Source organism: Myodes glareolus, chromosome X, assembly GCF_982192425.1.
Source record: "Myodes glareolus chromosome X, mMyoGla1.1, whole genome shotgun sequence".
Classification (NCBI taxonomy): Eukaryota; Metazoa; Chordata; class Mammalia; order Rodentia; family Cricetidae; genus Myodes; species Myodes glareolus.
In genome coordinates this window covers 38,714,842-38,733,937 of record NC_142053.1, presented here as the reverse complement: position 1 = coordinate 38,733,937, position 19,096 = coordinate 38,714,842, and the positions used below count along the sequence as shown (strand labels likewise).

The 19,096-nt window shown below is 35.8% G+C and overlaps 1 protein-coding gene across 7 annotated transcripts in view; it reads left to right on the top strand.

Annotated features, from left to right (window-relative positions):
* The window catches only part of Smarca1 (SNF2 related chromatin remodeling ATPase 1), a 73,016-nt gene extending 54,503 nt beyond the window's left edge, over window positions 1-18,513 (top strand). For all 7 annotated transcript variants that reach the window (XM_087902608.1, XM_087902606.1, XM_087902611.1 and 4 more), the window contains 6 exons: window positions 2,202-2,324; window positions 4,563-4,695; window positions 7,376-7,494; window positions 7,607-7,819; window positions 16,595-16,705; window positions 17,776-18,513. In XM_087902608.1, coding sequence (XP_087758734.1) covers window positions 2,202-2,324; window positions 4,563-4,695; window positions 7,376-7,494; window positions 7,607-7,819; window positions 16,595-16,705; window positions 17,776-17,847 — 771 coding nt within the window. In that variant the 3' untranslated portion in view covers window positions 17,848-18,513. The remainder of the gene's footprint in view (window positions 1-2,201; window positions 2,325-4,562; window positions 4,696-7,375; window positions 7,495-7,606; window positions 7,820-16,594; window positions 16,706-17,775) is intronic.
* The last annotated feature ends 583 nt before the right edge of the window (window positions 18,514-19,096 follow it).

Genomic DNA, 19,096 nt, shown 5'->3' with positions numbered 1-19,096 from the left:
CTGAATCTGTCTACCTGGTTTTGATTTTTGGTCCTTTTCTCAATATTAGTCCTAACAGTTTTTTCCCGGTGCTTGCGATAGAACCCAAGCATTCATGCATTCTAGGTAAGTGTCCTCCTGCTCAGCATACACCGTACCTAATACAACTCCTGTGTATCCCAGTGCATTTCTGCCCTCATGCCTTTGCTTATACTGCTCCAGTTTAGGAAAGTCATTGCCTCCCATCGCTGCAGAACTTTATTTCTTTACAGGTTTTGATCACTGCCCAGTCTTTCATTTCATCTCCTTTCCCCTTTTTATTCCTCTTCCTACTCTGCTTTTCTCTCCTCTTCCCTTCCTGCAACTGCCTCTCTCTCTTTTATGCTCCCCTTCCCTGCCTCTGTCTTTCCTCTGTCTGTCTGTCTGTCTGTCTATCTTATTCGTGAGCCATTCTCCTGCCCCAGCCTCCCAGCTGGTAAGATAAGAGGATGTGTACTAACATAGTCTTTCCTTTCTCGTTTTATGAGATGCTCTTGTCGTGTAACGCAGCTCTCCTTGGACTTACAAGGCAGACCCAAGCTGGTCTCAAAGTTGAAACCCTCCTTCTTTGGCCTCTAAGTGCTAAGATCACAGTTGTGTGCCATTATACCTGGTGAAACTAGGATGCTTAAAATAAAGGTCAAAATCAGAGAATTGGTTTGGGAATTTCTATGGGCAAGGACTGTGTCTAGTAACCAGTCCATACTTATTTTAGTAGTAAGAGTACAACAGACACTTACTCAATATATTCTAATTTGGTTATCTGATACTGGTGGTTACAAATAAATCTGCTTTTTAATATACAACCTTTTTAAAAAATATATATTTGGTAAGTTTTTATCTGAAGAACTATTGGATACAATACTTTTTAAAATGCTCACCTTTAAAGTTATAACAATGCATTTTTTTTCCCTAGAAGAGAAAGGGTTCCTGTGTGTAACAACCCTGGCTTTCCTGAAACTCTCTTTGTAGACCAGACTGGCCTCGAACTCACAAAGATCCACCTGCCTTTGCCTCCCGAGTGCTAGAATTAAAGGTGTGTACCACGATGTCTGGAAATAGGTATAACAATGAGAAAAATATCCTCTAATAAACGTTATAATTTTATTGCGGTATTTCTATTTGACATTTCTAGGAATGAGTCATTTATATTATGTGTGCATTCCAAACAGTGGAAGACTTATGGCCAAGCCTCTTATTTTCACATTTAGTGGAACGCTATAAAATATACTCCATATGTTCTGTACCTGCTCTCTTAAATCAGTGAGCTGTGGCATGGCTTCAGATGTTTGTAGTGGTGCTAGAAGACTTCAAGGCTGGAATCCAGATTTGTCCTTCCCTACAAAGAATGCCATCCAATGCTGCTGAACCACAGTGGACTGTGTGCACACCATGATACCCTGGAGCCTTCTGAGCTACTGTTTCGAGATGCACACTACTGCTGGCTTCCTCAGAGATCTGTGGAAGATCTGAGGGTCTTCTGTCCTCAGTGGTGCCAGTTCATGCTCTTTTCTCAGTTGTCAGTGGTTTTACAGTCCTGTACCATTGTTATTTCTGCTGGCCACTGCCAGTGTACAAGTTTTCTCCCACGAGTGATGATTCCATCATAGCTATTTGTGTGCTATACTATACACTCCCTCTACATACACTTCTTAACTTCTCTATTTCTTTGTATTTTTCTTTATCTCGCCAGTCTTCTAGATTACCCATTTTATACCAAATACTCTGCAGTTACAACTTCTAGCAGCGAATAAAGGCACTCTATTGTTTTCACACCTGAAGATGACCAGAACATTGGATACTGTCTTTAGGTGCAGTTTTGTCTACCCTGCTGTATACTAACAGGGGGCTTTAGACTTTTTAAGTGCCAAATTGTATGCTTATTCTACAGAATGCCATATTATAAGGACTTATTTCGTTCTATGACATAATGAGACTTAGAATATATTGTAGCATCTATTTACCAATGAACTTTAATCCTAAAATATTATACTGTACAGTAGGAGAATGGTTTTCATTAGGGTAATACCATACTGGTAGAAATGCAGAGAGGCCTGTGTGCCATTTGCTTCTGAGTTTCCACTGTTGACGGCTGAAAACTCCCCAGATTGATGTATGTATGTCCACTGTTCTTGACTATTAGCTTTTCATCAGTTTGTTCATCATTTCTCTCTTGATCGTAGGTTCCAAGAAATCCTGAGAGCCCCAATCCAGCTATCGCTCAAAGAGAAGAGCAAAAAAAGATTGATGGAGCTGAACCTCTTACACCACAGGAGACTGAAGAGAAGGACAAACTTCTTACACAAGTAAACTATTTTAAGTTTCTGAACTACTTCTAATTAACAAATAGAAAAAATATAAATAATACCTGTTTTTTACTGTATAGGTCCAGTTGTCTTGATCTGACATACCCATAAACATATATTTTGACCACATATCTTCAGTTTTTAGAAAATTTCCTCAGTAGAACATGCTCTTCTGGAACTACTGGGGTAACATATACATGGGAAATAAAATTATTAAAATTAAGACGTATTTTCCCAATTATAAAAAGGTCAGTGAGTCCATATTTGAATTTTGATAAATAATAATTTCTAATATCTACATGAAAATTAATTTCTATGATTGACTTAATCTCTGAACTGTACACCAATGTTTTTGTTTATGAAAAATTCCTTTTGAAAGAAGTTAAGAGTTCTCAGGAAAGAACTTGAATACAATGATGAGAAATGCCTGAAGCATTTTATTGTGATCATTGTGTACTTATAGGCTATGCATTAAATAGGGAAGACTCCCACCTTAGAGCTTTCAAGTCGTTGTTGGTTTAATAAATTTCATATCACACTTCTGAAATGAGTTTTGGCAAAATAACCAAAATGTGAAGTTGTGCACTGCCTGAGCCAACTAAATTTATTTCTTCAACACTTTTTGGAACAATGTGCACGGTCCGGTAGTAGGCAGTTCTCCAGTGTAATTGATAACTGATAGTTTAGAATATTTCCCACACAAAAGAAGGATTGCTGCTTGAGGTAACATATATGCCAGTTGTAGAATGTGCTTGCAATATCACACTGAGTCCAGGAATATGTGTTAATAAAAGTAAAATAAGAGTTTTATATTTATATGTGGATGCAGTCCTTTTCCTTTTAATAGCATATAATTTTGCTGAATGAATTTTGACAAAATACTTTCAACGTTATTGAAAAAATGCCTGGAAGTCACCAAGTTTAGCCTGAAAGGATAATTGCAGTTGGCAGAGTTTTGAGAAGTACCACAGAATAAAGCATTTAAATATTCATGTTTTCTTTTATTTTAATTTCAGAACTTATTTCCTGAGCACAAAAATAAAGTTGTGCCCTTTGAATACTACATTGCTTAGAATATATTCTGAATATACAGTATAATGTAATCTCGATCGAGATATTTGAGTTTATAATTAGAGGCATAATCAAGTTTTTTTGTCCCTAAGAGTTGAATTTAAGCCATCTTTTTCTGATTTTACAAATTTAATGCCTGTTTTTTCAGTGTTTTATGTTTCCCATGATGGCCTTGACTTCACTCTGTAGTTGAAAGAATGACCTTGAACTTCTGATCCTCCTCCCTTCATCTCCTGAGCATTGAAATTACAGGCATATGCCACCATGTTTGGTTTATATGCTGCTGGGAATTGAACTTAGGGTTTTACCAATGCTAGGCAAGGTCTCTGCCAACTGAGCTACATTACCATTGATGGAATAATAATTGTGAAATGATGTGAAACTCTGATTATTAAAAACAGATGCCTAAGTAATATTCTGCTGATAGAAATTTTATTTATAAATATAATCTTTTAAAAGTCACTTTATTATTATGGAGAGAGGCATGTGTATGTTGAGATATGTATATAGAGGACATAGGACAACATTGGAGAATCAGTTCTCTGCTTCCACAGCGGGATACAGGGATGGAACTCAGGGTATCAGGCTTGTGTGGTGGCAATCTCAGCTGCTGTTCCATCTTGCTAGTCCTTTTGAATACAATTTTTACCGGAAAACTACTTATCCATTGTAGTTTGGATTAATCTAAAAAACTACGGAAATTTTACCAGATTCTTTCTGGATTTTCTTTCAGTGTTCTTTCAATGCAGTACACCCACCCACCTTCCTCCGCAACCTCCCAATTTACAAGGGAACAGACCTATGGAAAAAAGTCACTGAGACACCGAAACATTAGAAATTAAGAATTTACGTTAGAATTTATATCAGAATTGTATTTTCATTTTGTAGGCATCTGGAAAATATGGAATTAAGACTATGCAATGTCTTAGAATTATAAACCAACTTAAAATACATGAAAAGCACATCTCCTTTAAAACATAAGAGCAGTAATTTCTTAACACTCCAAACCTAGCTTTTGGTTCCACATTACAGAAAGGAACTTTATAAAGGGGTACATGCTAAGTGTTTAAAACTGCTTTGCTTGCATCATTGTACAGATATAAGTAGGTTAATAACTGAATTTATTAATTTAACATCTACTGATGATGCTTAATTTTTTATCCACAGGGTTTCACAAACTGGACTAAGCGGGATTTTAACCAGTTTATTAAAGCAAATGAGAAGTATGGGAGAGATGACATTGATAATATAGCTCGAGAGGTAGAGGGCAAATCCCCTGAGGAGGTCATGGAGTATTCAGGTTTGTATGCCATTTCAAACATGATATTTTATTTTAAATGTATGCATTTCTTTGACATAAGATTTATTTTTAAGTGTGTGTGTCCCTGTGGATGTATGCTATGGATGTGCAGGTTCCTATGATGAACAGAAGAATACATCAGATGCCCTGGAGCTGGAGTTCAAGGTGGTTGTGAGCTCCCTGATGTGGGTGCTGGGAACCAAATTTGGGTCCTCTAGAAGAGCAACAAGTGCTCTTAACCACAGAGCCATCTCTCCGGCCCGTTTCTTTGTCGTTAATTTAGTTGTGTCTTTGTTCAGAGCTGTTGCGAATGAGACGAAAGTAAGGATGTACGATATGACTGCATTTGTACACTGCTGTCTCTGGGAGGCAACTATGGAAGCCGATTAGCTCTGCATAAACCAAAGCAAAAAACTCGGCATGAGCTTTTTATTCTCTCACTTCTCTGGTTTGGTCTTTTTAAGGTCTAGTTCCGAGGCTTCTGGTTTAGCGGTTTGAAATACTCATCGTAGGTCACCCTTGAAGTAGAGAGCTCTTATCAGGCCCATTTAGAGACTCAACTGCCTTCAAGGAATTCAATCAGGTAGTGGTGGGCCCTATTAACTTGAGGCAATTTAGAATAGATCCAAAAAGATTTCTTGGCTAAACCTGTTCAGTGGTCCTTGAATCATTTCCCTCTCCTACTCAGCTGTGTCTTTAGCCTCAATCAGAATCAGAATAGCTGCACAGAAGCGTGTGGCGTTAATATTAATACCTGTGTCAGACCGTATCTAAACGCAGGCTTCAGAAAAGAAAACTTATTAAAATCACTTAATCTATCTGTTGTCTGTGTGTGGCTAAATTTCACATAGGCTGAACTTTCAAGTTTAGTCTGAATATCAAGTATTTAGAATCAAGAGCGTTTTCCACACAAAAAAGTGTTAAAATGTAGAATTGTTTCTTTGCCCCTCCCCCCCCCGTTATTTGGGATAACTACTGAAATACTGTGTTTATTAGGAAAAAAAGATTACAAAACACATAAATAAATCCAAGTTTGCTCATTACTAGGTGTAGCTTTTCATCTATCTAGAGTACTTGTTAGTGCTTGAAGAAAATCCGTTGTAATTAGAGAACACTTTATTTTTTCCTTCTGGAAATCTAAAAGGAAATTCCGAAGTTAATTGTGTCTGGATTTTATTTCATATGACATCGGACTCCTGAACTTCTTTTTCTTTGAACACTAGCATGACAGTACTCTTTGTCTTAGGGTTGAAAACTTAGCTCCAGGGCATTTTGGGGACAATAGATGGGAGAGAAATATTTTCATGAAGCCGAATGAAAAGAATGTGAAGAGCAAGCACACAGAGGGGACCCAGCATTGGTGTGAGTCAAGCTGCAGGTCACAACAGTGTTTCTAGAAGGCAGCAGGTAGCCAGGCATTGGTGAGCCATGCCTGCAGCCCCAGCCTTCACTCTGAGGTGGGAGAATCGTGAGTTCGAGGGCAGCCTAGTTTGCTTGTCTGAGGCCAACCTGGGTGTAGTGAGAGCAGGTTTCAAAAACGTAATGACTAAAGTAGCGTGACTAGGGCTCTAGGTTTTGCTCACTTCACTGAGATAAAGGAAGGAGGAAAGAGAGAAAGAGAAAAAGGAAGGAAAAGGAAAGAAAAAAATACGCTGAGCTGGGGTTTTAGTACAGCTGTGGAACTAAAGGTCCTAGGTCTGATTCCCTTCACCATGAAAACAAAATGACAATGGAAAAATACTCCTTGTCAGATGTTCCTTTAAATTTGTCACTAAACCAACTACCGTGAAATGAGTGTCAAAGACATGTACAGTGAGATTGTCTGAAGAATTTTCTTTCTTCTTTTCTGGAGTTCTATGGAGCAAGCTCGTGGCCTTTAAGCCCAGGCAAGTGCCTCTACCCTGGCTCTATATACACTATCAGCCTTTCTGGAGAACTTTCTTCAGAATTGTTATTCATCAGATTGGAGGCTATGTCAGAGGGTGGGGAGATTTGCGTGGGCTTATTTGACTGGTAGCAGAAGAATTGAGCACAATTGGATATTCAGGATAAACTGTATCTTAACATAAGAAGTTGTGATAAATGAACATAAGTGCTTATACAAACCATGAAGTGCTAATGCACCTTTCTTGTTATGCTCCAAAAATGAAGAATTTGAGAAGGTAGATAGTGTCATTAAGCCTTCTCTGAAGTCATAAGATGTGAGTTATTAATTCAGCAGATTATTTGGTTTATCTATAAAATTTGATTGGGTGGCTTAGTGATTTGAATATTCTTCTGTATGTGTCCAGTTAAAATCCCTCATCTTTATAGAAACTCAAAGTGACTGTAAGTATAAGAATGGTGAATGATTACAGACATAGTCAACAATTTCTGTAGAAATCACCACTTCATAGGAAAAAGGGGAATGATCTAGTAACGGATTTACTTTATTGTCGTTTTGCTTGCTAGAAGGCTATATTTACATTTATAATGCTTATGCTTCCCGCTTCTGTTTCATTTTATGCATTTGGTTTCTTTTGTATCACATTTGGATAAAATGATAATTTAAGAGCATTTAACAATTGATCATATATGCACACAGATGACCCCATACCTGCCTGTTAATTCTTTATCCTGTAATTCCTTGGATTCATTTGCTTAAATGATAGTAATTTAAAGTAATAACTTTCTTTTTCAGCTGTGTTTTGGGAACGCTGCAATGAATTACAGGACATTGAGAAAATTATGGCTCAAATTGAACGTGGAGAAGCAAGAATTCAGCGAAGGATCAGTATTAAGAAAGCCCTGGATGCCAAAGTACTGTATTCTATTTCAGTGTGTTAGTAATTTATTTTATTTGCTGTAGTGTTTAGCTTTGACTTGTTATGGCACATTCAGTTCAAAAGTGCCATTTTGTTGAAACTTACAGATTGCAAGATACAAGGCTCCATTTCATCAGTTGCGTATTCAGTATGGAACCAGTAAAGGAAAGAACTATACTGAGGAAGAGGACAGATTCTTGATCTGTATGTTACACAAAATGGGCTTTGACAGAGAAAATGTGTATGAAGAATTAAGACAGTGTGTACGGAATGCTCCCCAGTTTAGATTTGACTGGTTCATCAAGTCTAGAACTGCCATGGTATGTATTTCTTTTGTTGCTTAATTTTGGAAAAGTACACATTTCTTGTCTTCTCCTTCACTTAGTTCTTAGTTAACACTGCTTGTGATGCTCAGTTTGGTCACCTGGTTTTTGTTATGATTCCCAGGGATTACCACTTTATGGTACATTTTCCCTTTGAAAGTAACCAGGTGAATTTTGAGGTTGTCCTGCCACCAACTCCCAAATCACAACATGGAGACTTATTATTAGTAATGAATGCTCGCTTAATAGCTTAGGTTTGTTTTTAGCTAGCTCTTAGAATTTAACCCATTTCTATTAACCTGTGTCCTGCCCCGAGGCGCATGCACTGCATCTACTTACTGTCCTTCTTGCTTTCCTGCTTTTACTGTGTCTTCTTGCATGTCTTCCCTTCGTCCCAGCATCCTCTCTGCTGGGAAATCCCACCTAGCTATTGACCATTTAGCTTTTTATTAAACCAATCAGAGCGACACTTCTTCACAGTGTACACAAAGATTGTTCTGCAATTAGATGTAGGGACAGACAGGGTTCTTCAGATCATTAAAGTAGATTGTTAAAGAACAATGTAGACTTGCCTTTAAACTCCTCTTTTGGAAATGAGATTTCATTTTGACTGTCGTCAGACTTCAGCAGTGAGTTGGTTTGCCATCTTGCTCAGGGTATCTATGTCCACATTTAGTAGACAACTTCTTTCAAAGTCATGCATTGAGATTTCTAGCCACTCAAGTTTTCATGCATATAAAGATGTAATTTAGAGCAGAACTAATAGTTTGTAAAAGAAAAATGCTTAACTGCATTTTCTAGGAAATCACATTTTCAAGCATATGTGCCCTTTTATGCGATGAAACATTTGTTGAATTCTGTGATATTTCAGTGGTATTTTACTAATTTTTAAAAGGTTGGAGCTTGATGTTGGGTCTAGTTCCTGCAGTTATTAAACTAAGGCAGTAGGATGAAAGAGATCCAAAGTGCAAGAAAAGACGTAAACTGTTTGCATTAAGATGCTTGCAGAACTCTATAGCCGAACTCTGTTACCAAGGAAAAAACTCCAGTATATTAACAACCACTAGATGTCTCTGAACTCCCTTGTAAAGATTCTTATTTTTCCTCCATCTTCTTATTTATTTTTTTCGAAACATGTACGTCTGTGCTCTTTCTTTCTGTAGATATTTAAATCTTCAGAGCATATTTGCCAAAAGACATATATTAAATATATAAGTAATCATGAATTGGAATCTATATTTTGTTTATTAAAACTGGAGACACCTATGTGTTCTATTCCCATTTAGAAAGTAAAATTTCTAATTTTTACAGAATTTTTAAAAAATATAGTCATTTATTTTATGCTTCAATATATTAATTTAAATTTTTTAGGTAAGCTTTTCTATTATGCTAAAATTTGATTTTCCTTCTAGCCAGTGGATAAATTTTACTTATAGTTCTTGAATTAGAGTGTACGTTATATATTTAAAATAAGTATATATTTATGTAATCAATTTAGATTATGTTAATATCAATAATTATAGAGCTTGGATTATTAGTATTTCTAGATCATCTTTCTCTATTTCCTTCTAAAATAACTTCCTTTTTAGTGAATAATTTTCATAATCTAGGGAGAGAACCTACCCTCCCGAGAGAAGCAGCTGTGGTTTCTGTAATAGAGAACATTGGCTTTATTGAAAAACCCTGTCTTGCAAATAGAGGATGCAATCTGATTCATTTTTGTGACTATAGCTGTGCTTAAATGAAAATCTTTGCAATGATTGAACTTGGCTTGCTGAAAGGTTCTTCTTTCCCAGACACATCAACAAATAGTGTGAAATCTTTCTTATAAAAAAAATGTAAGCACCTTAATGGTTACATTTTATGCGCAAATCTCAAAGTACTGAACTCATGACATCTGACTTAAGTAAAACCCACAAAGCGCTTAAAGGAGCGAATCGCCACTTCCACATATGCCTCAGTTAAAGGTTGAAGAGTTTGAGGCTCTTCGTTTAAAACTGCTGGCTGTATAAAAGAGAAAATACGATTCAGTTCCATCTCTCTGTGCTAAAAAGATTGTGAATTTTTCCTGGAGAAATTGTGTGGTCTTTAAGTAAGTAATCAGCCTCTATTGAAGTTCATAGACAAGTAGGAAGCATATGCGGAACTTGGATTTTCAAGTGCAGAGCATCTGAGTTGCCTTACCACTCTCGTCCTGGGGCTGGGAATCTTAGAATAGGGCCTTAATGTGTGCTCATTCAAAAACTACTATGAGAGGAAATGATAATATACTGTATTTATGTGTAGCATCTCTTACATGATGCTGACCTGTCCCTGCATCAATTATTAGCTCATTAATTTTCTTGCCATCTCTGTTCATTTCTTAGTGACATAGCAATTTGTGGAGAATGTGAGTGTTCCAAAGGCAGTAACACACTAGTCAATTCACTGGACAATACACATGGGGAAAATACCTAGCCTTTCATCAGTAATGCCTGATTCTTCTTAGTTTCCTTTTAAGTACTTAAAGAAGAAAAAGGAAAATTGAATTCTCAGAAATAAGCATTCACTGATCAAATGCTTGTTGTTTTCTCTATAAGAGGACTTTGGTTTTTAAGTTTAGTGAAAAAAATCTTACCTTTCAATTGCCGGAGAGCATTGTTTTTCTCTTTAGCCAGCTCAGGAAGCTGTGTGTTGCTTTGCCTGTGGCCAAGAACATTACCGTTGAAGCTGAGTATTAGTAGTTAGTCATTACAATTACCCTGTCTTTTGTAGTAGTTTAAATGAGTTTTGGCGATAGCATCTCAGAGAATCACATACTGTTGAATACTGGGTGATAAAAATTTCATGTTATTAGTTTGTTTTCAAATCACAACTTTATTATTAATGAAATTGTGCCTTATTTAAAAGTAATAAAATGGCATTTCTCATTAGAACTGTAGGAGAAAAAACTACTTCCTAGAAAATATTGCTATAGCTTTTTATGAACTTGCTTCCCACTTTATATGGTTATCACAGGGGCTAGTAAATGATAATTAGGTTACTGGTTCCACACAGAATGTTTTTTTCTAAATATTCAATCTAGTTGGAAAGGATGTTTCTTTTTAGATATTTTAGAGGAATAAGAGGAAATAGAAAATTTCTGGTTGTTCTATAACCACAGTGATGCTTTGTTGCTTATGATTTTATATTGTACGTTAATTCTTAATTGCATGTTGACAGCTAGCAGTGATATTTTAGGACATTGCATTCTTAATTAAATATAAGAAAGATTAATAATATACTGTCAACACTGATAACTGCTAAAATGTTCTGGCTGGTTTTTCTTGAGTATGGCATTACATGTGACCTGAAAATGGAGAGAAAACTACTAGAAGTAGGAGGGCAGAAGAAGAGCATATGGGGAAGAAATACGGGCAGAGAGAAATGACAAAAACAAGTTTCATCTACAAATTCAGAGACACACATGTGCAGTGTACTTGTTTGCTTTATTTTACTTTCCTGTCCCTTACTTGTTCATTCACTTTTGACTTTCAACCCTAACAGTCAAACTGCATCCCATTCTTGTTTCATATGGGAGAAAAGAGAGGATATTTACTCTGAACACGAAGTGTTTGTGGTTCTGCAGATGATTCTGCTTGAGTCACAGGAGCTTCCTTGAAACACAGAATTGTTAGGAGATGGGCTTGTTTTCTTTGACTACACACGTTAGATATGGAACCAGTTGTTACATTCCATAAGGTAACAAATGGCAGTGTTGCATAAGGAAAGGTGTTCAGGTTATTCAGAGTTGGAATAGCTGGGCTTAGAAGGTAGTGAGCCTTCGGATATTGGAGGAAACTACATACATGGCTGGGCTGCATGACTCATTTGCAAGGATCTATTATTGGGGATTCATGATCAACCTAAATAATTTTTAATGTCAACCCCTTTCTAATTTTGGGTCTAAGATTTTTATGAGGTGACAATCTGTATAAAGGAGTTTCTGAGTACAAAATGAATATTTAATTGTGTCACTCACTCAACCTGCTCAAAAACTGTCATGGAGATTCTTTTGTCTGTTAAATTACATGGAAACCTTTAAGGATTTTTTTTTTGAGCTGTATATAACTTAGCCTTAACCATTGCTGTTACCTTGTGTATGATTTTCCAAGTTGGCTTCTACTAAACATTATTTCAGAACCAGAAAAATGTTTTGTCCTGAAATAGATTGGGGCGTGCTGACATTGAATTTTGCCACCAAGACTTCCAATCCACATTGGAACGCTAACAGCTCAGAAGCCCTGCCACAGATAAGTTTGCTTGCCCTTTTGAATTTCCCACATGTGTGAACACAGAATACTTAAAATATTTTCCACAGCTTTCAACACAGCGGAACAGTTTTCCAATTTGTTATTTTTTTATTGTCTTCTATCACCCTTAATTGCTTTGGCATCTTTTTTTTTTTTCTGACTCTCCTGTGTTAGTTTTCATTCTTCTAAATTCATCCCTAAATCAAGAGTGGGGAATTGATGAGAGAGTCAATTAGACTGAAGAATTACAGAAATTGTTTGACACACCATGAACCATCGCCTTAACCTCAGGAAAATAGGAAGCTACATGGGAAGACAAGAAACAGAAATTGAAGAGAACAAAAGAGCTTGTCCTCCTTTTTGATGCTTTTCTGTAGAGTTTGTTTTTCTGTGTTTGGGGGAGTTAGTGACAGGGTCAAAGAAATAAAGGTAAGAATTTATAATTGTAGTGTATTTTGAATCATTTTGAGATATTCTATTTTCTACATATAAGACTGTCTGAAAGTATTAGTATTTGTCCCTGAATCATTCATATGAACCATGAATATGTATCTAAAGATATCTACAGTCGCAGGCAGCTATTACTTATTGAGAATAATAATAGCCGGAGGGTATAGCTTAATGATTCAAGAATCAGCTTTATATAAAGAATCTGTGTAGTTTCCCTAGAAACCAAGGATCAGATCTCATCAGGGTCAACTTAGCCCTTTCTATAATAGATAAATTGAATAACATGCTGTTTAATTTGTATTTGTATATATTATTGAATGAAACTATGAAGAGTATTTGGTCTGCATATTAAACATATTTCCACTACTTTGGTAAGCCATGATCATTAGATTGTTATTACAGTGTTATTTGTCATCAGTTTATTTAACCTTGGGTAGTTATGAATGTCCATGAAACTTAAACATTCTGGTGTTACATAATATTGTTTTTAATTGGAAAACAAAAATTTGTTAATGTGTAATATCTTTCTGTCCAGGCTTTCTTTTATTTTTTGGTGGCTTGAATTAGAGAACAGAAAATGTTTGGAAAGCTGATAATATATACAATTTCAACATTGCCTCTTTTATGTGGCAGTTTTCTAGATCTTAGAAAGATAAAACCTGTTTTTTTTTTTTAAAAAAACTTGCCATTTCTTCCAACTTTATAAATTGTTCAAGACCTAAATGATTATTTTAGAAAATTTGGAAATATATACATGTATAAAGAAGAAAATAAAAGTTATTAGTTTAACTACATGAGTTGCTGCGGCAAAAGTTCTTTTGTAATTTGATGCTAATTCATCTTGTACAGAATAAATCGATTCCATTTTTTTTAAAAAGAAAAACCCGGCACTGATGCTCCATTCAGAGCTATCTGATATTAACTACTTGTTAGCATTTCTTTAGTTACTTCTAATATCTTTATCTTTTATTACCAAGTACCAAAAATTTAGTTTCCGTGATTTCCCTGATTTCAGTGTTCTAAATTTTTCTTGAAATATTTTATGTTTCTCTTTATTATAGTGTCTAAGAATAGAATTGTTAAGACAAAGGATGTGAAATATTTAAATGTTAAAAATATTTGTTATTTCCAATTTATCTTCTCAAAAGGTAGTTCACTGCTCAATGCTGTAACAAAATACCACAGACTTGCTGGGGTAGGCAACACTTCTTTTTTGTTTTCTTGTTCTGGAGACTGGAACCTAAGATTAAAGTACCAACAAGGGTAATCTGTTGGATAGATGACCACCATTCGCACATGATGAGGTGATGGGAGGGTTAGTACCCTTCCCCTTTTGGACTTTCTTAACTTTAATTATTGCCATAAATCACCCCTCTCTAAATATAGCCAGAAGATGACATTGAACATCTTGGATCCCCTAAATATGAGAGTCAGGGCTTTAATAGATGAATTTTGGGGAGAAAGTTTAGTTTATAACAAATAATGCTGCCATTCAACATCAGTGAATGAGAGTTCTCATTTACAGCTTACTGCAGCTAAGTATACATACTACACCTGCATAAGGCAGGAACACTTGGACACTATGAACATGGTAGAAAATGGCATTGTTTTACTTCCCATTTCTTTGAGTCTTGCCTTCAGAGAACAAATTGTTTTTGCCTATGTGTGTGCATGCATATATGTTGTGGAAGACAGGTTGGGCTAGTGCTTTACTACTGAACTACATATTTGGGTTTTGAAACCTAAAAAAACAAACAGAAAAACAAAAACAATTCTTGTACTAAGGATGGAGAAATGAAGCAGTGGATAAGAGCACTGGCTGTGCTTCCAGGGCAGTTGGATTCTCAGAACCCAAATGGTGGTTCATAACTATCTATAAATTCAGTTCCAAGGAATTTGATTATCTTTTCTGACTTCTGTAGGTACCAGGCACACATGTGGTGCACAAACATGCACACAGGCAAATACTCACAGATATAAAATAAAGATAAGTCCTTAAATATTCTTTAAAATTTGCTGAGTTTTCTATTTTATACTTTATCATTTTTATTTTTCTTGAGTTTGCTCTTAATTGTTGTATATATATGTATATATATATATTGATTTGAGCGTTTTGTTAGGCATTACTTCTTACACAGAAAAGGAGTAATTTATTTTAGCATTATTTATCCTTTGGTGTTAATCCATTATTTACCTTTAAATGCAGCAAAGCATAAAGGGTTAATAATAGATGAGTGTCTATATTAATGAATCATATGTTTAATGCTTACCATCCATTCATAAAATCTGTTTATAGTTTGAATGCATTGATTTCTTGGCATTAAAATATAGTAGTGACAAGGTTAATGCAAAAATCTTTTCAGATAATGTTTACTCTGAATTAGCAAGTACAGCTCTGATTCCCAGAACTTGAATCCCATAAGATATGTAGTGAGAGACATCTGTTGGCAAAGAAGCTTTGGGAACAGCTGTGTCTTACATCCCTGCCTAGTGGTTCATGGTGAGCATTGGGAGTTGGAAGGTTCCAGAAAGCTTTGTAATAAAGAAATCTGTTTTAGCAAACCACAACCAGCCAAAATGCAGAGTTGTGGAGTCTAGTCCCAGTGGATACATCTACAAAATACTCTTACACCTAAGTCTCATGGACCTTTGGAAAAGAGGGAGCAGCAAGATTGTAAGAGCCAGAAAATCAGGGAGTTTGCTGTGAGACTCTGTCTCCTAGGAATGCCAGAAGCTACAACCATAAAGTTCCACTTACACGGTTATCCAAACATGAGCTGAACAAGGAAAACAACAACATATATGAACAAGTGGACAGGGAAAAGCCCACACAAGGCCTCAACCCTACACGAAGAACTACAGGCAACCAAGAAAAGCTGAGAATGGGAGAGGTGCACAATTGGCTGTCAAGTACCAAAGGTCAGCCTTGCAAACACAGATCAAGTTATAATTAGGAATTAAGAATCTATGCATATACATATATGCATGTAGTAACAATGAAAAAGAGGCCATGAATTTGAAAGAGGACTAGAAGGAACATATGGAAGGGTTTAGAGGAAGGAAAATGGAGGGGAAATGATGTGTTTGTATTATAATCTCAGAAAGAAAAACAAATATTTTAACTTTTACAAACTCCACATTTCCAAAACCTATTTTAGCCATAGAACATTCATTTATTCTTTCTTGATTATGTGATTTATATTAACATTTTATTCTGAAATATTTATAGAGTAACAGAAAGTTATAAGGAAATGTACAAGGATATGAAATTCACCCTTCACAGTTTCCCCCAGTAGTAACAACTTGAGTAGCTATAGTATAATGTTGCAATCTGAAAATTCATGTCAGTATAATCCACAGAACTTGTTCTATTATCATTTGTACAGGCATTGTGTGTGTGTGTGTGTGTGTGTGTGTGTCACGTAGTGTTACCATTTGCAGATCTGTGGAACTGTCATTTCCATAAGGGTCACTTGTATTCTCTCTAGCCACACCCATTCTTCTATTCTCCTCAGCATCTGGCAGCCATTGATCTGTTCTCTACGTCTCTAATTCCGTCCTTATATAGCCAGGCACGGTGTCACATGCCTGTTCTCCTAGAAATTGGGAGAGTGAGACAGAAAAATTGCTGTACATTTAACGCCTGTTTGTCTACATAGTGAGTTTCAGTCTAGCATCCTGCTTCAAAAACATGTTATAGAAGTGGAAACACATTAGACATAACCCTTGTGATTGGGTTTTTCACACAGAATAATTCTCTGCACTCCATGGTGTTTTGTACATCAGTAGTTCCTTCCCTTTTATTGTTGAGTAATGTTCCATGGTGTAATGGAGAAGCTTGTTTAACCCATCACCCAGTGAATGACATTTAGGCTCTCCTCCTCCTAATACATTATACAAATGGTATTCTAAAGAATACTGGTTTGGTAGGTGTAGGGAGAAAAAAAATACAAATTTTGGAAATTCTCTTCTACAGAAATGATGTAGTTAAAGAAGTATCTTAAAGGATTGAATAAGTGTTGGAAATTAAGCTCTTCGTTGTTTCATTTAGGAATTCCAGAGACGCTGTAATACTTTGATTTCATTGATTGAAAAAGAAAATATGGAAATTGAGGAAAGAGAGAGAGCAGAAAAGAAGAAAAGGGCCACTAAAACTCCAATGGTAAAGTTTTCAGCATTTTCCTAACTTTTAGGTAGATTTCACTTTTTTTACACCTTTACAAATGTTTATACACTGTTTAATGCCATCGTGATGTCTGTTACCACGCCGGGTTTTATGAAATGCTAATTGGTTTTAGACAGAAGAAGAATCACACCACAAATATACTCCCATTTTGTTCGAAGAACATGTGGTTAGGAACTCCCTTGTTACAAGACTCGGTATTTAAGAACTCCCTCACAAATCTAAGCAGAAGCAGAAGCAAACAAGATCCTACGAATTGAGACTAGGTCGCCGTGGGAGTAGGGAATGTTTATAGTTGAGATGGGATAGTGTGAGATTCAAACTTGGAGTTCTGAGTCAATCAAATAAGTCATTTGATCTTTGTGGAACTGTGTGTGCAAATGAGAACCCTGAGCAGACAAGAAAGCTCTTTTTTTTTTGACAAAAAGTTAAGTGCTGGCTAAAAATGTGATTTTAATCCTGTCTGGTTGCTGTGTATATCTATGATTCAAAATGTTCTTTAGAAGATCATCCTGTTTGAGTGTGTTAAGTAGACCACCATATTTTCTCAAATCTAAGATGCTTTCTGTGGTGAGACACAGCATTTTTTTTTGTGCCACTGAGAGATTTGATGCCAAGTATCATCTGTTATCAGTTGTAAGGTACATCCTGATGTCAGAGATGCTCAAAGGGGAAAGAAATGTGCACCATAGAAGATATGAAATATGGTGCGTTAACATCTATCTTAAATAAAAAAATTCCCCAGAAAGTTTAATATTAAGTAGTTCTTTAAGATAAGAGTACATTTATAAGCCATGTGTAAGTAGATACTTGATGACTATTTTTGATGGATATTTTATGTCTTTTCATAAAAAGAAACACCTTTAAAGTTATTTTACATTGGGTTATATAGTTTGTTGAGCTATATAGAACATTTACTGTGAGTGTAACACTGAAGTGAATATTCATGTTAAAAATTTTTTAATGCATTTACATCCTAGATTTAACATTGTTGGGCCATTTAAAAGTGTGCATACTGGAGCAGAACATTAAATCTGTTTCCATTTTAGTCACAGAAAAGAAAAGCAGAGTCAGCTACTGAGAACTCTGGAAAGAAGGATGGCAAGAAGGTGAAATCCTAAAGTCTAGAAATAAAGTTTTAAATGGGAAACTGCTATTTTCTTGTTCCCATCTTCAAATGCTAATTGCCAGTTCCAGTGTATTCATGGTACTCTAAAGAAAAAAAATCTCTTTGGTTTTGATTTCTTGTGTATTTTATATATTTCCCAATACTTTCTACCTGAAATGTGTAGCTTTCTATTTGATGCATTCTAGTATTTTGTGTACTGTGTTTTGTGCATTTCATGTCTTCATCAAATCCCTCTCAGTCCTTGGTTTTTGGACGCTTGTGCTGAGGTTTTAGCTTTTCTATGTTTTCTATGCCGCTGCTTTGAAAGAGAACCTAGATTCTATAGCTGTATTATTGTTGTTTCAGACTTTAAATTTATATGGCTGTGGAAAAAATGAATTAAAATGATTTGAGGAGAAAGACTTTTTCACTTCTTTGTTGCTTTCTTTTCTATTGAGTCTGGGCTTGTATGTGTTACTGCACACTGTGATTAGCATAATAATTGTTTCTTTGAGGTCATCTAAATATTTTTTTCCAAAAGAAATAAAGGGTGAGAAAAGAAAAAAATATTAAAAAAGCCTAATATTTGATACTGTGCTTGCTGTCAGTATGCGTTACATTTAAATTATTCTCTAAATATTCAAGTGGGAAAATATAATAAAGAAATGTCTATAAGAAATGTAATTATTTCCTGTTTTTTGTGCAATAGAAAGCAATTGTATTTACTGAATTGCACTACTCACTACTATGTATTTTGGTTGAAAGCTTAAACTTTACTTGCTGATTTGTGCATGGTCTTCTGTTCCATGGAGCCAACACAGAGGACTCTAGGTGTACCATTTAGATTTAGTAGCAACTAAATTAGAAGATGATGAAATGAGGGTTGAGCATTGCAGAAGGGCAGTTTAGGAATGCAGTTATGCTCAGGTAGCAACCTCAGAGTGTCAGGGGTTTGGAACACCAACAATTTGCTTCTTGCTCACACCACAAATCCCATCTAGGTCGGAAAAATAGGGTGGGAGATGATATTCTCCACAGAGTCGCTCAAGAGTCTACACTGACTGAAGTTCTGCTGTTTTATAGTTTAACTGCCCAGGGCCTGCAGTCTCTGTCACTGTAGTAGAAGGATAAGAGAATGGAGCATTTCATACAATCTCTTTACTGCTTCAGCCCAGAAGTGACACATCATACCTACTTAAATTACACTGTCCCCCAACTAGCCACAAGGCCCTGTGTATTTCCAAGAGAATAAGCAAATGTAA